Source organism: Erigeron canadensis, chromosome 1, assembly GCF_010389155.1.
Source record: "Erigeron canadensis isolate Cc75 chromosome 1, C_canadensis_v1, whole genome shotgun sequence".
In the NCBI taxonomy this organism is placed as follows: Eukaryota; Viridiplantae; Streptophyta; class Magnoliopsida; order Asterales; family Asteraceae; genus Erigeron; species Erigeron canadensis.
In genome coordinates, this window is record NC_057761.1 from 50466587 (window position 1) to 50484158 (window position 17572).

At 32.1% G+C, this 17572-nt stretch overlaps 2 protein-coding genes across 2 annotated transcripts in view; one reads left to right on the forward strand and one right to left on the reverse strand.

The window, feature by feature from the left end:
* The window catches only part of LOC122594300 (myb-related protein 308), a 2827-nt gene extending 1345 nt beyond the window's left edge, over positions 1-1482 (reverse strand). The window contains exons 1-2 of the mRNA XM_043766779.1: positions 1340-1482; positions 700-829 (exon numbers count right to left, since the gene is read on the reverse strand). Coding sequence (XP_043622714.1) covers positions 700-829; positions 1340-1472 — 263 coding nt within the window. The 5' untranslated portion in view covers positions 1473-1482. The remainder of the gene's footprint in view (positions 1-699; positions 830-1339) is intronic.
* A 13036-nt stretch (positions 1483-14518) lies between these two features.
* LOC122586115 (protein ROH1-like) lies at positions 14519-16025 on the forward strand. Its single transcript, XM_043758224.1, has 2 exons — positions 14519-15222; positions 15445-16025. Exons 1-2 carry the CDS (start codon positions 14544-14546, stop codon positions 16023-16025), a joined length of 1260 nt encoding a protein of 419 aa, XP_043614159.1. The 5' UTR covers positions 14519-14543.
* The last annotated feature ends 1547 nt before the right edge of the window (positions 16026-17572 follow it).

Genomic DNA, 17572 nt, shown 5'->3' on the forward strand with positions numbered 1-17572 from the left:
AACATATATGGTGTACGTTATAAAACAACGTACATTTTTCGATCACTTGGAAAAGTCATGTTATATATATATAGTTTATAACTTGATATCAAAAGTTTTCGTAAAAAAGCCTTCAATTATGTAATTGAAATCTAAAACATCATGCAGTATGCATTTTAGTTATATATGTCTTGTTTACGAAAAAGAATCATCAAAAGGTAATTTGTCGACAGCAATTTATCACTTGATGCATGCATGACAGAAACAATATGACAACACTAGCTGAATTAATTGCATGAGTATTAGATTTTCATATATATATATGTGAATATATAGTACTAGCTAGCTAGCTTAATTTGAATACGATATATACATGTGGGAAGTAATTAATTAACTTCTTGGAAGGTGACTTATGGAAGGTATTAAGGTGACTTATGGAAGGTATTAAGTTCATACTAAGTAATACCATATTAAGCGTAACTAGCAAACGTATAATTAGTTTTAGTACGTAGTATATATTGGTATGATGGATCGATTAATTAATTAATGAGTAAATAAAGTTGTTTTTGAAGCCGGCCGTTTGCATATATGATTGTTCTTTCAGTTTAATCTTGTCAAATATCAATGTTTAAATGATTGGTGTAGCTACTTTATTTCACTTTTATATGCATATATATATAGGGGTCAAAAAATAATGAGAAAGGTAATAGTAGTAATTACTTGTTTCCTACAACGCTGTGAAGGTTGATGATCAACTTCTCTTCTTCAGGAGTAAACTTTCCCCTTCTTATATCAGGCCTCAGATAGTTTATCCATCGCAATCGACAACTCTTTCCGCACCTTTGAAGCCCTGCAACTAAAACAACATCCTTTGAGTACTCATGCACGTACGTACATTCGAATTAAGTAATATATATAGTTAAAATGTGGTTCAATTGCATGATCATAGAATACAATGTCTCCAACCCAATATATATATATATATATATATATATATAAGGTTTAATTAATTGCCTAAAGTTATTGCCTAAAAATATTTGCATTCTTCAAGTCTTCAAGGCCGGTGAAATGTTTTACAACAACTTATGAATCTATGTTAAGTTGCAAGTTAGGACACTAAAATAAGTAGATACCCATAATTACCAAAAAAAAAAAAAAGTGAAATAATGTACAACAAAATATCGCCAACAACATGAAACTATCAAGATTTTAGATATGGCGCGCATCAAAACATCTGTGGGTAGTACTATACGTATACTCTTTATCGATCAACACACAATCTGTGATCGATAAAGACACACACACACATGTGTATATATATATATATATACTAGGGAGATAGATCGATCGAAAGAGAGACCAGCTTTCTCGGGGACTTCACTCCAGCAGCCATAGCCATGGGTTGTAATGAATCTAATGAGCTTTTCGTCTTCCTCGGGTGACCAAAGTCCTCTTTTAACCTTCTGCTGGTTACAACATGAATGCTGCCCCATATATACTACTACTACTTTAATTTCGTCTCTCGATCAATCTCTCTCTCAGTTTCGATCTCGATCTTATGTATATATATGACCTTCAACTAATATGCACTGTGTGTGTTCATGTGATCTCCCCAAGTAAAACAAGAACCAGATACATGGCCAAAACCTATATATATATATATATATATTGCAGCAAAATGGTGTCTTAGTTATATGTGATAAATATAGCTTATAAATGTGGTCGATATAGAAAAGCGAATTGATGCTAGTTTTTGTGGGGTCAAGTTTTCATCTAACCCTAAAATGACACTTGATCAAATTTATGTTCAAATCTCCGTTTTTCTACGTACATTTGTAGTATTACGTAACCAGCGTCACGTACTTGCCGCTCTAACTCAAACACACACTATAACCACACACACAAACACATATACGTAACCCCCTTTACGCATATTATTGCTTTATTTTCTTCATCCTAGTGATTAGCTAAGAGACCCTCAATCATTTATTTAAAAATTATTTTATTTATATATACAGTTTAATTTGTAGCTTATGATTAGAGACCCACTAAAAATCTAACAGTCTTCGTTTATAAACTTTGACCTTAAATATCTAGATTTGTGTTATGTGATATTTGATGAAAATTATACCAATAAAATATACATGTAAAACTCAATCAATTCATTTAACTTTCATCAAATATTATATAACACAAATCAAAATATTTAAAGTCAAAATTTATAAAATAAGACTTTAAAAATTCAATAAATGACACATTTTGGTGGGACGGATGGTGTATTTTTTAGATATACACATCTTTGGCCGTCGTATGGAGAAAAGCAATCCTCGGATCAAAGTACTCTCCCGACAATTATTGCGGGCCATAGCTCGCATCTAAGATCTGACTCTGGATCGCGCTAGAATAACTTTTCTATGTCGTTTTGTGATTTGTACAATGCAGTCTACCTAGCATACATATAGAGTTTTCAATGGCAAGGTGAGGTAAGTCTTAATTCCTCAGCTATAATCAACAAAAAGATGTGAGATAGTATCAACACCAATAAAACAGGATGTTCATTGTTCACCCCTGGCTCATTGCTTAAATTAAATCGGTGTGAAAGTGCGTTCTCTAAGTAAGCGCCATACAAATATATTCACTTTCTTAGGGACATATATATATACTTGTACCGTTTGAAGTCTGGTCCATCATTCGGTAAGTTACGTTTGTCAATGAAACGCTCTACATTGCAAACATCAAATTTGTTGGAAACGATCACCACCACAAAAAAAAAAAAAAAAAAAAAAAAAAATCAACATGACAATATATAACCAATAATAAGAAAACAAGGTAAAGCAAACGATACAATGATTTATTTGGTTTGACTCAATGAGTCTCATCCACTACCACAAAGTCACAATACACATTGGGTTACAAGAATGAGGATACTCACTATTGACAATCTATAAATTTCTTACCAAATTTTACTTTTACAAGAAACTCTGATCACCTCTCAATAATTTTTCACAAAAGAATGAAGTACATTATAAACTTCAATTAATAACTCCTATTTATACAGGCAAAAACAAATATAGTTTTCCATACCAATGCTAGACAAAAACTTTAGGTCAATTACTATGAAATTCACAATTCCATGGCCAAGAATGATCGATTTCTTTCGACCGTATTTGCACTAAAAACCTCAAAAAATTGCCTAAGTTATTCAACTTCAATGTGTGCTGACATTCTTGCGCCAATTTCCCGCTGGTCACCTTGGATTTCTATCACCTGCGTTGCATAATGGGTTCTGTTCTAATCAGTATAAACAATGAAACCGAGAGGCAAGTGTGTTTCGTCACCATTCAAAAGGTATATTAAAGTAACTAACTTACCTTATCCTTAACTTTATACATAACAATAATGTTGTAAAGTTTTTTTTTTTTAATAAGCAACTACATTACTTAATTAAAGATTATATGGTAGTACAATGTTGTATAAGCGTAAAGTTATTGCAAAACAATTGATCAGATTGATTTTATAATTTAACCATTTTCTTGCTAAAAAACAAACATATCGTTTGTTTTGTATAATAATCCATTTTATCTTAAGTAGAATTCAAAATATATATATATATATATATATGTACGCATGTTTAATATGCACAACATTATTATTAATTTTCAGAATAAGACAAACACGTTATGTATAATATAATTGTGAAATAGACACTTCACTGACCGAAGTTTTAGGTCTCACGAATATTTTCCCAACGTTGCCTATCAAGCGTTAAATAATTGTAAAGTTGATTATGCATTTATATAAGGAAAAAAAAATTTCAAATTAAAATATACTTAATATACCCTTAATGTAACTATTTAGAACATACATTCATATTTTTCAACCATTAACATAACTAAACGACTCTCTATTATATTAATTATTTTTAAATTAATAACAAAACTGCCGTCATGACCGCATTATACAAGTACCCTTTTAATATATTTATATACTAAATTAAAATTAGTTACAACATAAAAGATTATAATATTATATATCTCTTTCAAATTTCAGTATACAACGAAGGTAACGTTTGAAAAGGACAATAGGTGTATTTCTATAAACAGTAATAAAAAGACCCTCTTCCACCAACATCTACTTACTTAATATGTAGACAACATTCCATTAGTTGAGATGTTGGATATTCCACTAAAATTGTTATTTATCTAACTAGTAAATCCCAAAATTTCAATATGGTTCTGGTCTAGGCCACTAGGGTATGTAAATTGATATACTAGTTAAATGAAGGGTTTTAATCTAGCTAGTTCAAATCTAATAAAAATAATTATGTAAATTACTAAGTGGTTTAATTATGTGTCCGTCTTATTTTAAATATTTTTATTAGACTTTAAGTATTTTTTAAAACTTTGACCGTCAATATTTGTGTTTGTTTTATAAAAATATTTTTTTTTAAAACGGCAAAAAATACTATTAATCTACCTTACAAATGTGAAAATTGGGACTCGAACCCAGGTGAATACCCCCAAGGTCAGAGACCTTACCAATAGGTTACCAATCCCATTGGCTTTTGTTTTATAAATTAGTCGATGAAGTTTATATCAATAAATGTACGTTACAAACCCAATTCATTGATATATTTTTATACCAAGTGTTATAAAAAAGAAAAAGAAAAAAAGTTTATGATCAAATTCGTAAGCAAAAAAGACTAAAAAAAAAATTATATATTCGTCTTTCCAAAGAAATAGTTTTGGTTCCAAAAAAGTTATATCAAAATGCTTATCAGTGGTAGCAGGTTTAATCGTATTTATTGTTTTGTTTTTTTGTTTTTTTTTCTTGTCAATTAGGTTTAATAAAAATTTATATCAAAATGCGTACGAATTGTAATATGTGTATCTTGAAAAGAATTTAAAATAGGAAGAGATCATCAACAAAGCAAAGATTGATAATCTTCTCTTTCTCACACTTGTTATGGAATCTAAACCGAGATGGGGCGCTTGTAGCCTTCTGTAAAATAAGAGTTAGTACTTCCATAACAAGAGTAAACAAATATGGAGACATTGGATCTCCTTGTCTTAGGCCTCTCTTTCCTTTAAAGAAGCCATGAATATTTTCATTGATGCATAAAGAGAAGGAAGTGGAAGACACGCACTTCATAATCCAGTTAATCATAATCCATTGATGATCTCTTCATTTTTTCGCGAGGTGAAGTGAGTTTTGTCAAGATCATTATGCAAGCCTTGGACGACTTTAAAGAGATGTCTGGTTTGGTTCCTAACCTACCCAGAAGCACTGTATTTTTCTGTAATGTGTCGAATACGAAAAAGAATGCTATTATGAGTTTATTGCCATTTGAGAAAGGTTCTTTACCAGTCAGGTATCTTGGTGTGCCCCTTATTTCATCCGGACTTCTTTCTCGAGATTGTAGAATTATTGTTGAAAAAAGGGAGAAAAGGATTACAGACTGGTGAAATAAATCTCTATCTTTTGCTGGACGTCTTGAACTTGTGAAATTGGTCCTATCTTCTCTACATATTTATTGGGCTTCGGTTTTCAGCCTCCCTGCTCGTATTATCAAGGATCTAGAGCAAAAAATGCGGTCTTTCTTATAGTGTCAAGGCCCAATGAAGAAAGGAAAAGCTAAGGTATCTTGGAATACAATATGTCTACCTAAAGAGGAGGGTGGGTTGGGAATAAAGCGAATATCAATTCATAATAAGGCCCTTATGACTACTCACCTTTGGCGTATTTTGACACATAGGGAATCTCTTTGGGTTAGATGGGTGCATTCATACAGGGTGAAGGGACGCAGTTTGTGGGATGTCAGTATCTCGGCTAGCTGTAGTTGGGGATGGAGAAAGCTATTACAACTAAGACAACATGTTCGCCCTTTTATATGGTTTAAAATTAGTGATGGTATGACTACGTCAGCTTGGTATGATAAGTGGTCAGATCAAGGCCCTCTCATTGAGTTTATCTCGCCAAGGGAGATCAAAAGAGCTGGTTTCTCTCTTTCTGCTAAACTCGGTGATATTTGGAACAATGGTAATTGGCTTTGGCCGGTTGCATGGTATAACCTCTTTCCGGTCCTTATCCAGATTCCTGCTATTCAATTGGATGCTAATAGGGACTCGCTGATTTGGAAAGATAGTAATGGTGACATTACTCCATTTTCGACAGGAGGGGTATGGAATACTATTAGAAGACGTGAGCGAGTGGTGTCATGGCACAAGTTTATTTGGTTTTCTCAGTGTATACCACGTCACTCGTTTGTGGCTTATTGTTCACATGAAGTTAAAGACTCAGGATATGCTAAAACATTGGGATGTTGGAGGCAATATGAACCTTAATCTCCAATGTTGTGCCCTGTGTCAAAAGGGTCCGGATTCTCATAACCATTTGTTTTTTGAATGTGTCTTTTCTATACACGTTTGGAGTAACCTAAAACATTTAGTAGAAATGGGCCAAGTGACCGCTAAGTGGAGTGATATAATGGCGCTCCTAACTTCACGAGTTGCTTCAAGATCAACCAAAAAGTGTCATTGGAAGGTTGCTTGTAGCTTCGACTGCCTACTTCATTTGGCAAGAACGCAATAATAGGCTATTCTCCAACAAAGCAAGACATGTTGCTCAAGTGCAAGAGATTATCAAATCAATGACTAGATGTAGAATAGCTTCACTAAAATTCAAAAACACACCAAGAGTTGCTCAGATGCTCGAGGTGTGGAGATTGCCTACTAGCATCATGATTGAAGATTTTACAGGCGTGGTTCAAAGATATAGTTTATATGTCGACCACTGTTCAGTATTGTTAGATGAATTATAGTTCATAGTTTATACTTAGCGGCTACCTATAGCTTGTTTTACATATATATGGGATGTCATATATATAACTGAAATGGAACTCTTTCATTTTACTTGTACCGAACTTTTTGATGTTATGAAATAATATACTTATCGGGGTAATCCCATTAAAAAAAAAAGAATTTAAAATATTAGATAGAATTTATAAATCTCTTTAATTAATAATCCTCATAAAATTTGTTATCATGAAATTTGTCAAAATAAAAACGAGATTAATTTTTATTTTTAATAAATTACATTTAACATGTATCATGTTAAAAGTATTTATCATTTTACATTTTGAAATTCTTATGAACAGTGTCAGTAGGTTTAATCATATTTGTAGATCAAATTATTAATTAAAGATAATTGAGAGGTTCGACGTTTACTTCTTACAGGTGACGTGAACTGTTTTATTAAAAAAAAAATGCCAAGGTAAATTGCTACGTACATGTACGTACAATGTCGTGAATTGGCACTAGAACTATACAAGAAGAAATTAAAGGATGCGACAAATTAACCTTATAACAAGAAGAGAGTGAAATATATATGTGTGTTGGAGACATGGTGGTGACAAGTGAATAAGAATGGATTTGGGGAGTATATATGTAGAGGTTGATGCAAATCTTTCACCATATTTGATAGTGAAGATTGAAAACTGTTGCTTGGATGAATCGCAAGCTTAAATTCAAAAACACACACAAATACGAATTATAAAAAAGGTGATGAAAATGAATTAAGAGATGATGTAACCTCGAAAATCAAAGTGAGAATAATGATTATTATTCTTAGCTTTAAGGGGGAGCAATATTGGAAGTCGCAATTTTCTTCAATGGTGATGGTCATGGGTCCACTTGGTTTTCTCAAGAACTCAATTTCATTTTATTTGTTTTTTTTGCTAATCGCGTTACACATTTTGTACTTCTATTTTTTCTTTAGATATTTAAAAGGTTTCTTTCAAAGCCAAAATTGTTGATCCAAAATATTTAGAGAAAAAAATTTAAACATATGTTCATGTATTATATCTACGAGAGGGATACCCGTACAATGCGGCGACGAATGATGATGACGTTAACGTATGTGAAAGGGTATGGATATAGATATAAATATAAGGGGTAAGACTTTTTTCACATTGTTTGAATTTTGTTTTGATTGGGGAAGGAAGGAGGGAGGAGGGGAGAACGTATAAAAAAAAAAGTCGGTGTTAGGAAAGGGTAATGTAGGTATTTCATATTGGGTAGATTTAGTGTGTGAGTTAGGAATGTGTTGAAAATTAAGAGTATTTTGGGTATTTTAAAAGTAAAGAGTTGAAAAAAAGGAAAGAGTAGTTTGTTTAGTAGTATAGTATAGAGATATAGATATAGATAACACTTTATAAAAGAAAAGTGTAAACACACAAAATAATATAATTTTACACACATAAAAACGTGACAAACATTTATAATTTTTTTACGATAACTAAAAATGTGAATAATTTCAATATTAGTTGTAGGGCACTAACGAACAATGTTTTCTCTCATTACATTGCATGGATATTAAGCTAGTCTTTAAATTAACAAATAGAAACTTTAATTGGTAACTTGGAATGTTAAATGAGCAACCCTCATTATTAGTTCTCCGAATTAATACTGTTGAAAAAAAAATGAATAGTAAGAAGAAAGTTCTTCAGATCTTAAAGATAGGAGAATACGAAATTTTGGATCTTTATAATATGAAATAAGTTATTTATTTACATTTACATATTTTATATTCTAAAAAATTTTTTTTTTTTTTTTAACAACAATTATATAACTAAGAATACGTAAATGAAAAGGTGGACAGAAAAGAAATTAAGGAAATAAAAGGGATTAAGCCAAGAATTTCATTAAATTTGGAATAGACTTTTGGGACTTTGCTTTAAAAACATGGTTGGTTAAGTTATTAAGTCTTCAGATGAAATGTCTCCACCACTTTACATTCTTTTACAAACATTGGTGTGTTTCTCTAAATCTCCATCAATCATTTCTTGTCTTGAATTAATGTACTTTACAGAGTATTATTTTGAAACATCATATTGTAAGTTAACGATCTAGAGCAATTAATGAAACATCTCGAAAGTAAAGAATTTATTATAGAGATATGAAAACATTCAAAAAAGAATCCCTTATCATCATCATCATCATCATCAAAAAGTTATAGTAATAATCTATAAGTATATGATTGAGGTATTGTTATTTATTTTCAGATGATCAAGATATGCAAAATGTGCTATAAACATTAAATAATCGAAACTTTATTTTGTCACAAGCTTTTATAAATTTTGCAAGAATATTTGTTTAATCATTTATCTACAAGCTGGTAGTTAAATATATATCGGTGTATATTGTTTTAGGCCTATCTTCAAACATTTATTTAGGTCTATTAATCATTGTTCATATTTGTTTAGTGATAAAACATCATAACTATTATTTTGCATATTTGCATATGTACTTTCATTTGAAGAAGACATTTTTAAATATTTAATATGTCAAAAATCATTCCACTTTTGTTAACTAAAGGGAAGCTGAATAGTTGATATATGGTTCTTCACTTTGATGAGTAGTATTCTCTTCTCTCTCAGTCTGACTCCTTTTATTTTTTTTTTCTCTAGTATGGGCTATACGTTGGGATTAGGAAGTCCAGTCTATTTAAATAGAAACTATGAGTAGAGGCCCTTTTAGTATTTGAACTTAATAATTAATTTTATATCTTTGATCCATGTTATTCAAAAATGATCAAAAATCGCCATTTACGAATTGAATAAGTCTAGATTAAATGATTTTGTATATTTACAAGAAAGTATTTCAGAAACTAAAATATTCATACGCACTCGTCTTAAATATCACAATATAGCATTGATCCCTTTTAACTTAATCAATAATGTCTTTCCAATTTCAATGTCGTCACTTGTGTAAAAGATCACACATGATTTCGACCTATCTTGTTACGCTAGAAAAAGACATGTCAAGAACATTCGTTTGACATGTCGTATGAGATGTTATCCTTAAAGTTAATCGAACGTTTAATAACTCATTTTCTTTACCTATAAACGAGCAACAAATTAAGTTGAAGTGTAAAGGTAATATGTTTAGAGGCTACATATCCACAATTCTTTACAACCCGTTTAACTTACTATAAATACTTTCTTTTAATTAGTAGAAATGTATAATTAATATTAAAGGTAAATCGGCGAGAACCCCTTAGTCGCGTGCACCAACAACTATGCAAAGCTATGTGTATCGGGTTAGTTTTGTTAGGTGGCGAAAAAATCCACCACATGGGAGTTGTAGTTGAGCCATAATTAGTGATTAGCACTTCCACACATGAGAACCAATGGTAACATGTGCATGTAGCCAACTCTTTTACGAAGAATTGGTTAAAACCCCAAATAAATCCACTTCACAAATACAGTAAAACCTCTATAAATTAATAATGTCGGGACCGAGGTTTTTTATAAATTTATCGAGATAATACTATATCGATAAATTAATAAATTATTAATTTAAAGATGTCCATGTATGACCTTCAAAAATTCCCTTTTTAATTTTCATTTTCAATTTATGTTCATACATTAAATTAAATGAACTTGTCAAGTGCATTGTTTTAAGTTAAAGATAGATAGTTCAATGTACATGATTCTAGATTTTTCATTATAATATGCCAAATGATAAATTTTAAAATCACATAAACTATGGCTTCTAAACTAAAAGGTGTAAAGAAATCAACCATGACCAATCAACAAAGAAAATTATTATGCATGTATAAGAGAAATCATCAAGGGTGTACTTAACAAGATTTGGTGTAGTGGGGTGACAAAACTTTCGATCAGAAAGTTAGTCAAACTACAATATCAAAAACTCTCAAGAGATTATCGGCTACAACACTTCACAACTTTTTATTACAATACAAGAAGACAATGCCTCAACTCTTAAATGCAATGAGAAAATTTAAAAATGAACTCAATATAGATTTCAAGTTCAAAAAAAAAAAAAACAATCTATAGATTCATTTTTGCTAGACAATTTTAGAATTTTAAAATATTTAAGTAATTATTAATTTATAGTTTTATTGGGACTAATATATTTACATTGAGGTTTCAAAAAAATTATTATCTTATTATTTTATTGATTGAGGTCCAATTTTGTACTGGTCCCAAGTTGGGACCGGACAAATTATTAGTTTTATCGAAGTTATTATTTTATCGAGTATTAAATTATAGAGGTTCCACTGTATAAAAAGTAGGATTCAGAGCTAGATATATTCTTACAAAGTCAAAGACTTTACCAATTATATCAACCTCATTGGTTAATTATCTTAATTTATTACAAACACCTTATTATTTTTTTAAATAAAAAACTAAAGTTTTGTAACCTCTATCATAGTATCTCATTGGTTAATTATCTTAATTTATTACAAACACTTATTTTTTTTTTTTTAAATAAAAAACTAAAAGTTTTGTAACCTCTATCATAGTATCATCTTGTTTTTTATTGATAATTTGGTTCCAGGATATATATCGAAGGCTCTTTGTGAAGGTTTGAATATGGACAACACGGGTTTGAATTTAAGGGGCAAAGTTTTCCCCTCATATATTATCGTGTATTAAAGCAGATTGTTACAGAGAATTTTCTTCTATTAGGTATTGGATGAGGGACTCTCAAACTTGGACCTAGTTTAGAGGACATAATCTAGACCATCCGTTGGGAAATTTAATTCGTACCTGTCAAAATGAAAAATGAATTTTAAAACTTCTCTATATTAACATGTTATGAGAATTTTTTTTGAAAAGTATATGTTATATATATTCACCCTACGCCGCAATTATGGAGTAGTAATATTACAATTGATTACGTTACATTGAAACTATTCCAATTTTCCAAGTAAGAGATCTTTTTTTTCATTCTATTCCTATACCATAAAAAGCCAATTGCCTTGGCCTCAAAAAAACTTTGGTGGCACACAAACTAGATTGCTCAAAAACCTTCTCATTTTTAGTCTTCCAAAGAGACCACCAAGTGACGAAAATAATACATTTGAGGATTTTGGTAGTCTTCTTCCCCAAGTTTTAGTTAAAATACCCGGGTTAAACCCGGATTTATTAGCTAGTTTAAAGATAAAACAACCGTTGTAATCTCTGTTGCTCCCCATAAACTTCTTCACACTTTTGACCGAAAATAAAGGTCAAAACACAAGAGTACAAGGCGGAGTAATGTGGTAGTCATGTCGTGAGAAATAAGAAATTTTAAAATTTATTCCATCAAATTCTTATAAATTTTGATAACCGATTCGTACTGATCGTTAATATATACTTTCAAATCTATAGTTTATTTGACACTAATAAATTGTAAACCCCGACCTATAAGTGAGGTGAGTCGTTGGATCGTTGCATACATGTCTATTTGAATAACTAATCAATTTTGTTATACTCGTAGTTTTTTTTAAAACTTATTTACTAAACAAAATTATAACATAACGAATAAGTTATTTGAGCAAATAAAAAACAAGTATTTCTATCTTATATGAAAAAATAAAAACAAAAAGACTTAGTTTTAGGGTGGTAAACAAGTAAAGTATTGAAGAGTGACATTAAAAACTCTAAGAAACTTAAGGTCTTAAACCAAAAAATCCATTAAGGTTCGAATATTATTTTTTCGAGTGAATTATTAGAGAATCAAAAAAATAAAATCAAGAAACGACAAATGTTGTGGTGTAAAAAGCTCCGGCGGGTCACTATCGTAATCATTTTCGTTGACATCTGTTAGATAAATTCGAGGCGAATTTCAATATGTAACAATATACTAACTTCAAAAAAATAGAAAGTGATATGTACAAAGAAATGTAAAAAGATAAAGAAATTAATAAAATAAATTTTTATTTGTCAAACATTGCATTGAAAAATAAAATTAGTCAGATAGTAAAATTATCGGATGGCCGGCGGAACAAATAAATTAAATGAAGACGGCACACGGCGGAGTGGGGTGGGTGTACTATCGGCACATCGTGCGCTAGCGTTCTATTGGACCCACTTGATTGATTTTATATCCTTTTCAAAACATAATAGATTGATACGAGTAGTTTTAAAAATACAATTTCTAATGGTTTTTAAATAGGTTCCAAAATCCTTAAAAATATAATATATTTAGGTGTTTTCTATGTGTTTAACTCTACAATATCACGAGTAATTTATTTAAGAATATGATCATTCCTAATTTTTCGTCGAATAAAAAAATAATATAGATATGAAACTTCTTATCACGATTAGATATTCAACAATATGACATACAATAAATGGATTAAAAAACATCACCCGTGAAATATCAATGGCCATGTGAATAACATGATTTTTGTGATTCCAAAGCTACCACCACCAAAAAAACTTCTTACTTGTAGGTTCAAGAAAAATCTTAGAGTGGAAAGGTTGTTGGATGCATGGAACCTGCCTTTGTCGCTTCTCATTTCCCGTTAGTCTTTTCGTTCTGTAACTAGATATTAGGCATTTCATGTAATTACCAGTTGCTTGGTGTTTTGTTGTGTGGATGTTGCACTTTTAGCGCATAGACATTTGTAAAGTCGATGAGGATCTACCTTATCGCCTGTTTTTATTTGTGATATAATAACATGAACAAGGGTAATCTTAAAAAAAAAAAAAAAAAAAAGCTACCACCACCACAGATCAGAAATATGATGGTAACTGATCACCTAATAGACATCATATTAATATGTTAACGCACCAATGAATTCAACCTGGTCTTAATCTGCTCACATGGTAATAGAGCACACTATATGCGAAATTGAGGAGAATTCATGAGATAATATGTTCACAATTTGAAAAATAATACAAATTTAATTTCGAAGACAACTAAAGTCACGGTTTGCTGATGATTTACATAAATCTTCTCTCTATTATATAATGATATGTACCATGAAATGTGTCATTAAAAAACTAAAGAAAAGTCACTTTTTTTAGAATTAGATAATTCATAAAGAAGTTCGATTAGCGTGTTTCTAGACATTATTTTTATCGAATGTAAAGACAAAAGTGTAACATGGGATTTTATTAATGGAAAAGAAATCCATGTCTTCATAAGTAAAAGCTAGATCATGTGCTTGTAATGTTGTCATCTCTCAAACCTTTGAATGCTTTCTCAAAAGTGTGCAAGGTTTGGTTCTGATAATTAGCTAAGATATGGCTTATTTTGTTTCCAAAAAAGTAGTGAGTGGCTTCTTATATGTTAAAAAACTTCTGTTTTGGTAACAGGCCAGCATTGTATACAAAAATGCAAATTATTCTGTACTCAAATTTAATGTGTAAATCACAATGACTACAATAAAATAAAGATCACACCTTTTATAACGTCTCTGATTCGTATTCCATTAATAGCCCTCTATTATTTACTCCGTATTAAAAGTAAATTTAAGTTTTAGATCTTTCTACATTCCAATGATCTATATCATATATTTACCAAAAATATACATATATATACTTGATTAAATCGTTTGTTAACAATTACTCGTAACAACTTAAGTACAACACTTCTACTCATTAACATATTAACATATATATATATATATAATACTCCTAATAAATAATATATTCTTTTATTACAGTATTATTTTGATTCCTATATAACCCCTCAATCTTCGCCTCCATTTCCTCTCTACATTCTGTTTTCCATATTTCATTTTCCGGCCAAAAAAGCAATAAAAAAATGCCACCAACAGACACCCACAGCCACAGCCACGGTTCTTTCTTAAACCGCATAAGTATCCGGCGTAACCAAGTCATATCAATGGACGTAAACCATGATCAAGAACTTGAAGAACTCGACTTATTTCAAAAACACGTAACAGACCGTTTTATGCACCTCTTACCACTTATTCCTATCACCGAAAACGATCAAAGTACACAATTTGAAGAAGAGACAGTGATGCTGTTATCCATTGAATGGTTTAGGAAACTTTTAGATGTGTATTTATGTTGTGAGTCTGAGTTTAAGGCGGTTTTGATAATAGGACGTGAGTCGTCCCATTTTACAAAACCGCCTTTAGATAAGCTGTTGCCCGATCATTTGGACCGGACTGTGAAAGCTTTGGATGTGTGCAATGCGGTGACGCATGGGATTGAGTTAATTAGGCATTGGCAAAGACTTGCTCAGATTGCTGTTGATGCGTTACAGCAACGGCCCTTTGTTAATCAAGGACATGTTAGAAGGGCTAAAAGAGCGTTGAATACGCTTTTGACTTCTATGGCTGTTGATGATCACAAGGAGAATAGTGTCAATTATGTTGGGAAATCCGCTGAACGAATGTGGTCCATTGGTCGACGTGGTGGTGCTGGTGGCGGCCCTCCTCCTTCCCCTGTGGTTAACCATAATAGGAGGATAAGTGGTAAGTCTCATTAGTTGATTCATATTAATATATTTATATGAAAAGATAGAATTGATTATAGTTGAATTGTCACAATTTAATTGTTTTATCTGTTCTAATTTAAATGTCATACTTTGGCTTGTAAAAGTCAATCCAAACCGACTCACAAGTAACTGTCTAATTATACTTGGACTTTTTTAAGGTGAAGAATAAATTAACTTAGAATGTTTATGTTTATTGTAGCATCCAGGTCATTCTCTTCTTGTTTCTCGAAATCATGGTCTGCAGCTAAGCAAATCCAGGCAATGTCGACAAACCTTGTGGCGCCACGTGGGGGTGAGCCAACAGGTTTAGCACTTCCGGTTTACATAATGAGTTCAGTTTTGGTTTTGGTCATGTGGGCATTGGTTGCAGCAGTTCCATGCCAGGAACGGGCCGGGCTAGGTGCACATTTCCAGCTTCCAAGGCACCTTGCGTGGGCCGTTCCAATGATTGGATTGCAAGAGAAGATAGGAGAAGAGTGGAAGAAGAAAGAAAAGAGAGGGACTGCAGGGTTATTGGCAGAGATTCAAGGTATGGAGAAAGTGGCTCAAAATCTTGTTGACTTTGCAGACGGGTTTGAGTTCCCGATGGGGACTGAGAAAGCGGATGAAGTGGCGGCACAGGTGGCAGAGCTTGCGGAGATATGCCGGAAAATGGAGGTTGGGTTAGGGCCATTGCAGTTGCAAGTTAGGGAATTGTTTCATAGGATGGTGAGGAGCAGGGCTGAGGTGCTTGATCTCATGGATCAAGTTGGTAAAATTGCCACCTCTGTTATTTACTAAAGTTTCATGTGGATTGTAAATTTGTCATTTTAGATGCACATAGGTTTTTTATTACTATTATTATTATTATTATTATTTCTTCAAAAAATTTATTAATCCTTAAGGCAAGTGACAAAAGAGACACAATTTTACCAGGAGTTTATAAAAGGATTTTGCTCCTCTTGTTTTTGGATATTGAATCAGTTCTTTTGCTGATATAATTTAGATTACAGCCAGTTTGTTTTTCATTTTTGAGTTTTTGTTATAGTTAGTAACTAAAACTAACACACTAAATACGATTGCTGCTCACTCTTTAAGTTAATTAGCATAAAACTAGTCTTTAAATTTAGCATCATGCTAACACACTTGTTTAGTGTCAAATTGGGACCCATGACAAAATAAAATATTTATCGAGATGGCATGTGCTTCCTTTGGTGAAACAAGGACAAATGGTTTGATTAGAGAGTCTATGTGATTCGAATTAGCAAAGTCATAGGAAAAAATTATCTCTAAGGTTCGAGTTTAGTCGATTATGGATTAATCCAGATTCAATTAATATGAGGTTTTTAGAGTATTTGAGTCCGAACAATGAATGCAGTGATTTTGTTTGTAGTCTCATATAGTATTTTGCTAAAACCTCCGCCAAGGTGGCCCGTGGTTATGAGCCATGTTTCGTCACAAGTCACAATTGGAACAACTTTGGGTAGCTAGGTAATCTGAGCCCATCTGTTCATATAATATTATGCCCACAGAGTCACAGTTGTGACACCAATCAATTTGAACATGACTACAAATAGTCCATACAGTTTATCACGTCTATATATTTCAGAGCTTATATTGAGAATAAAACCGAAAACAAGCTGATACCAGCAAGTCAAGCTACTTATGTGTATCGAACCAAGTCGGCTGGTAAGTCCATATGTTAACCACAAGTTCATCGTGTACTTCTCAAGGTATATATATACATGGTTGTCTATTCTAGTCCAGAAACCATTCACATGAACCACAAGATCAACAAATTAACTGCTCTGCACTACCTGACCCATTAGGTATTAGGGGGAGAGGAGTGGTAAGTGGCATGGCAGCGGCATGCTCATGCCATTGAACAAACACCGGCGCCAATACAAAGGCATGGGAGCGGCATGGGGCTGAACGGGCTTTAAGCCCTGCGAGGGTTGGAGGTGTTATGACCGTTGAAGAGAGTGGGGGAGCGTGAGGGAGTGGGGTCCAGCTGCAGATTTGATCGTTTAACATTAAAAATAAAAATTAAAAAATTTAAAACCCCCTAAAGAGCCATTAATGTATAAAAAAAAAAATACCCCTTCACCTTTATCTATAAGTACCTTCTACCTATTTCATTTCATACAATCATTTTCAATAAAACATTTTCATATATCATTTCATATACACCATCCATGGATCCAAGGAAGGGGAAACATGTTAGGGGGAGAGGAGTAACGACACGAGGCAACTTTCGTCTACCACGAAGAGTTGAAACGCCTCAACAAGTGGACCGCTCACAATACTATATTCCCGACCCACCACCAACTAATCAACCTCAACAAGTC

What these genes read in the sequence shown, in the direction of transcription:
- LOC122586115 (XM_043758224.1), top strand. Translation starts at nt 14,544, where the DNA reads ATGCCACCAACAGACACCCACAGCCACAGCCACGGTTCTTTCTTAAAC. An exon ending in CCATAATAGGAGGATAAGTG is followed by an intron (nt 15,223 to 15,444) that starts GTAAGTCTCATT and finishes TGTTTATTGTAG; the next exon opens with CATCCAGGTCATTCTCTTCT.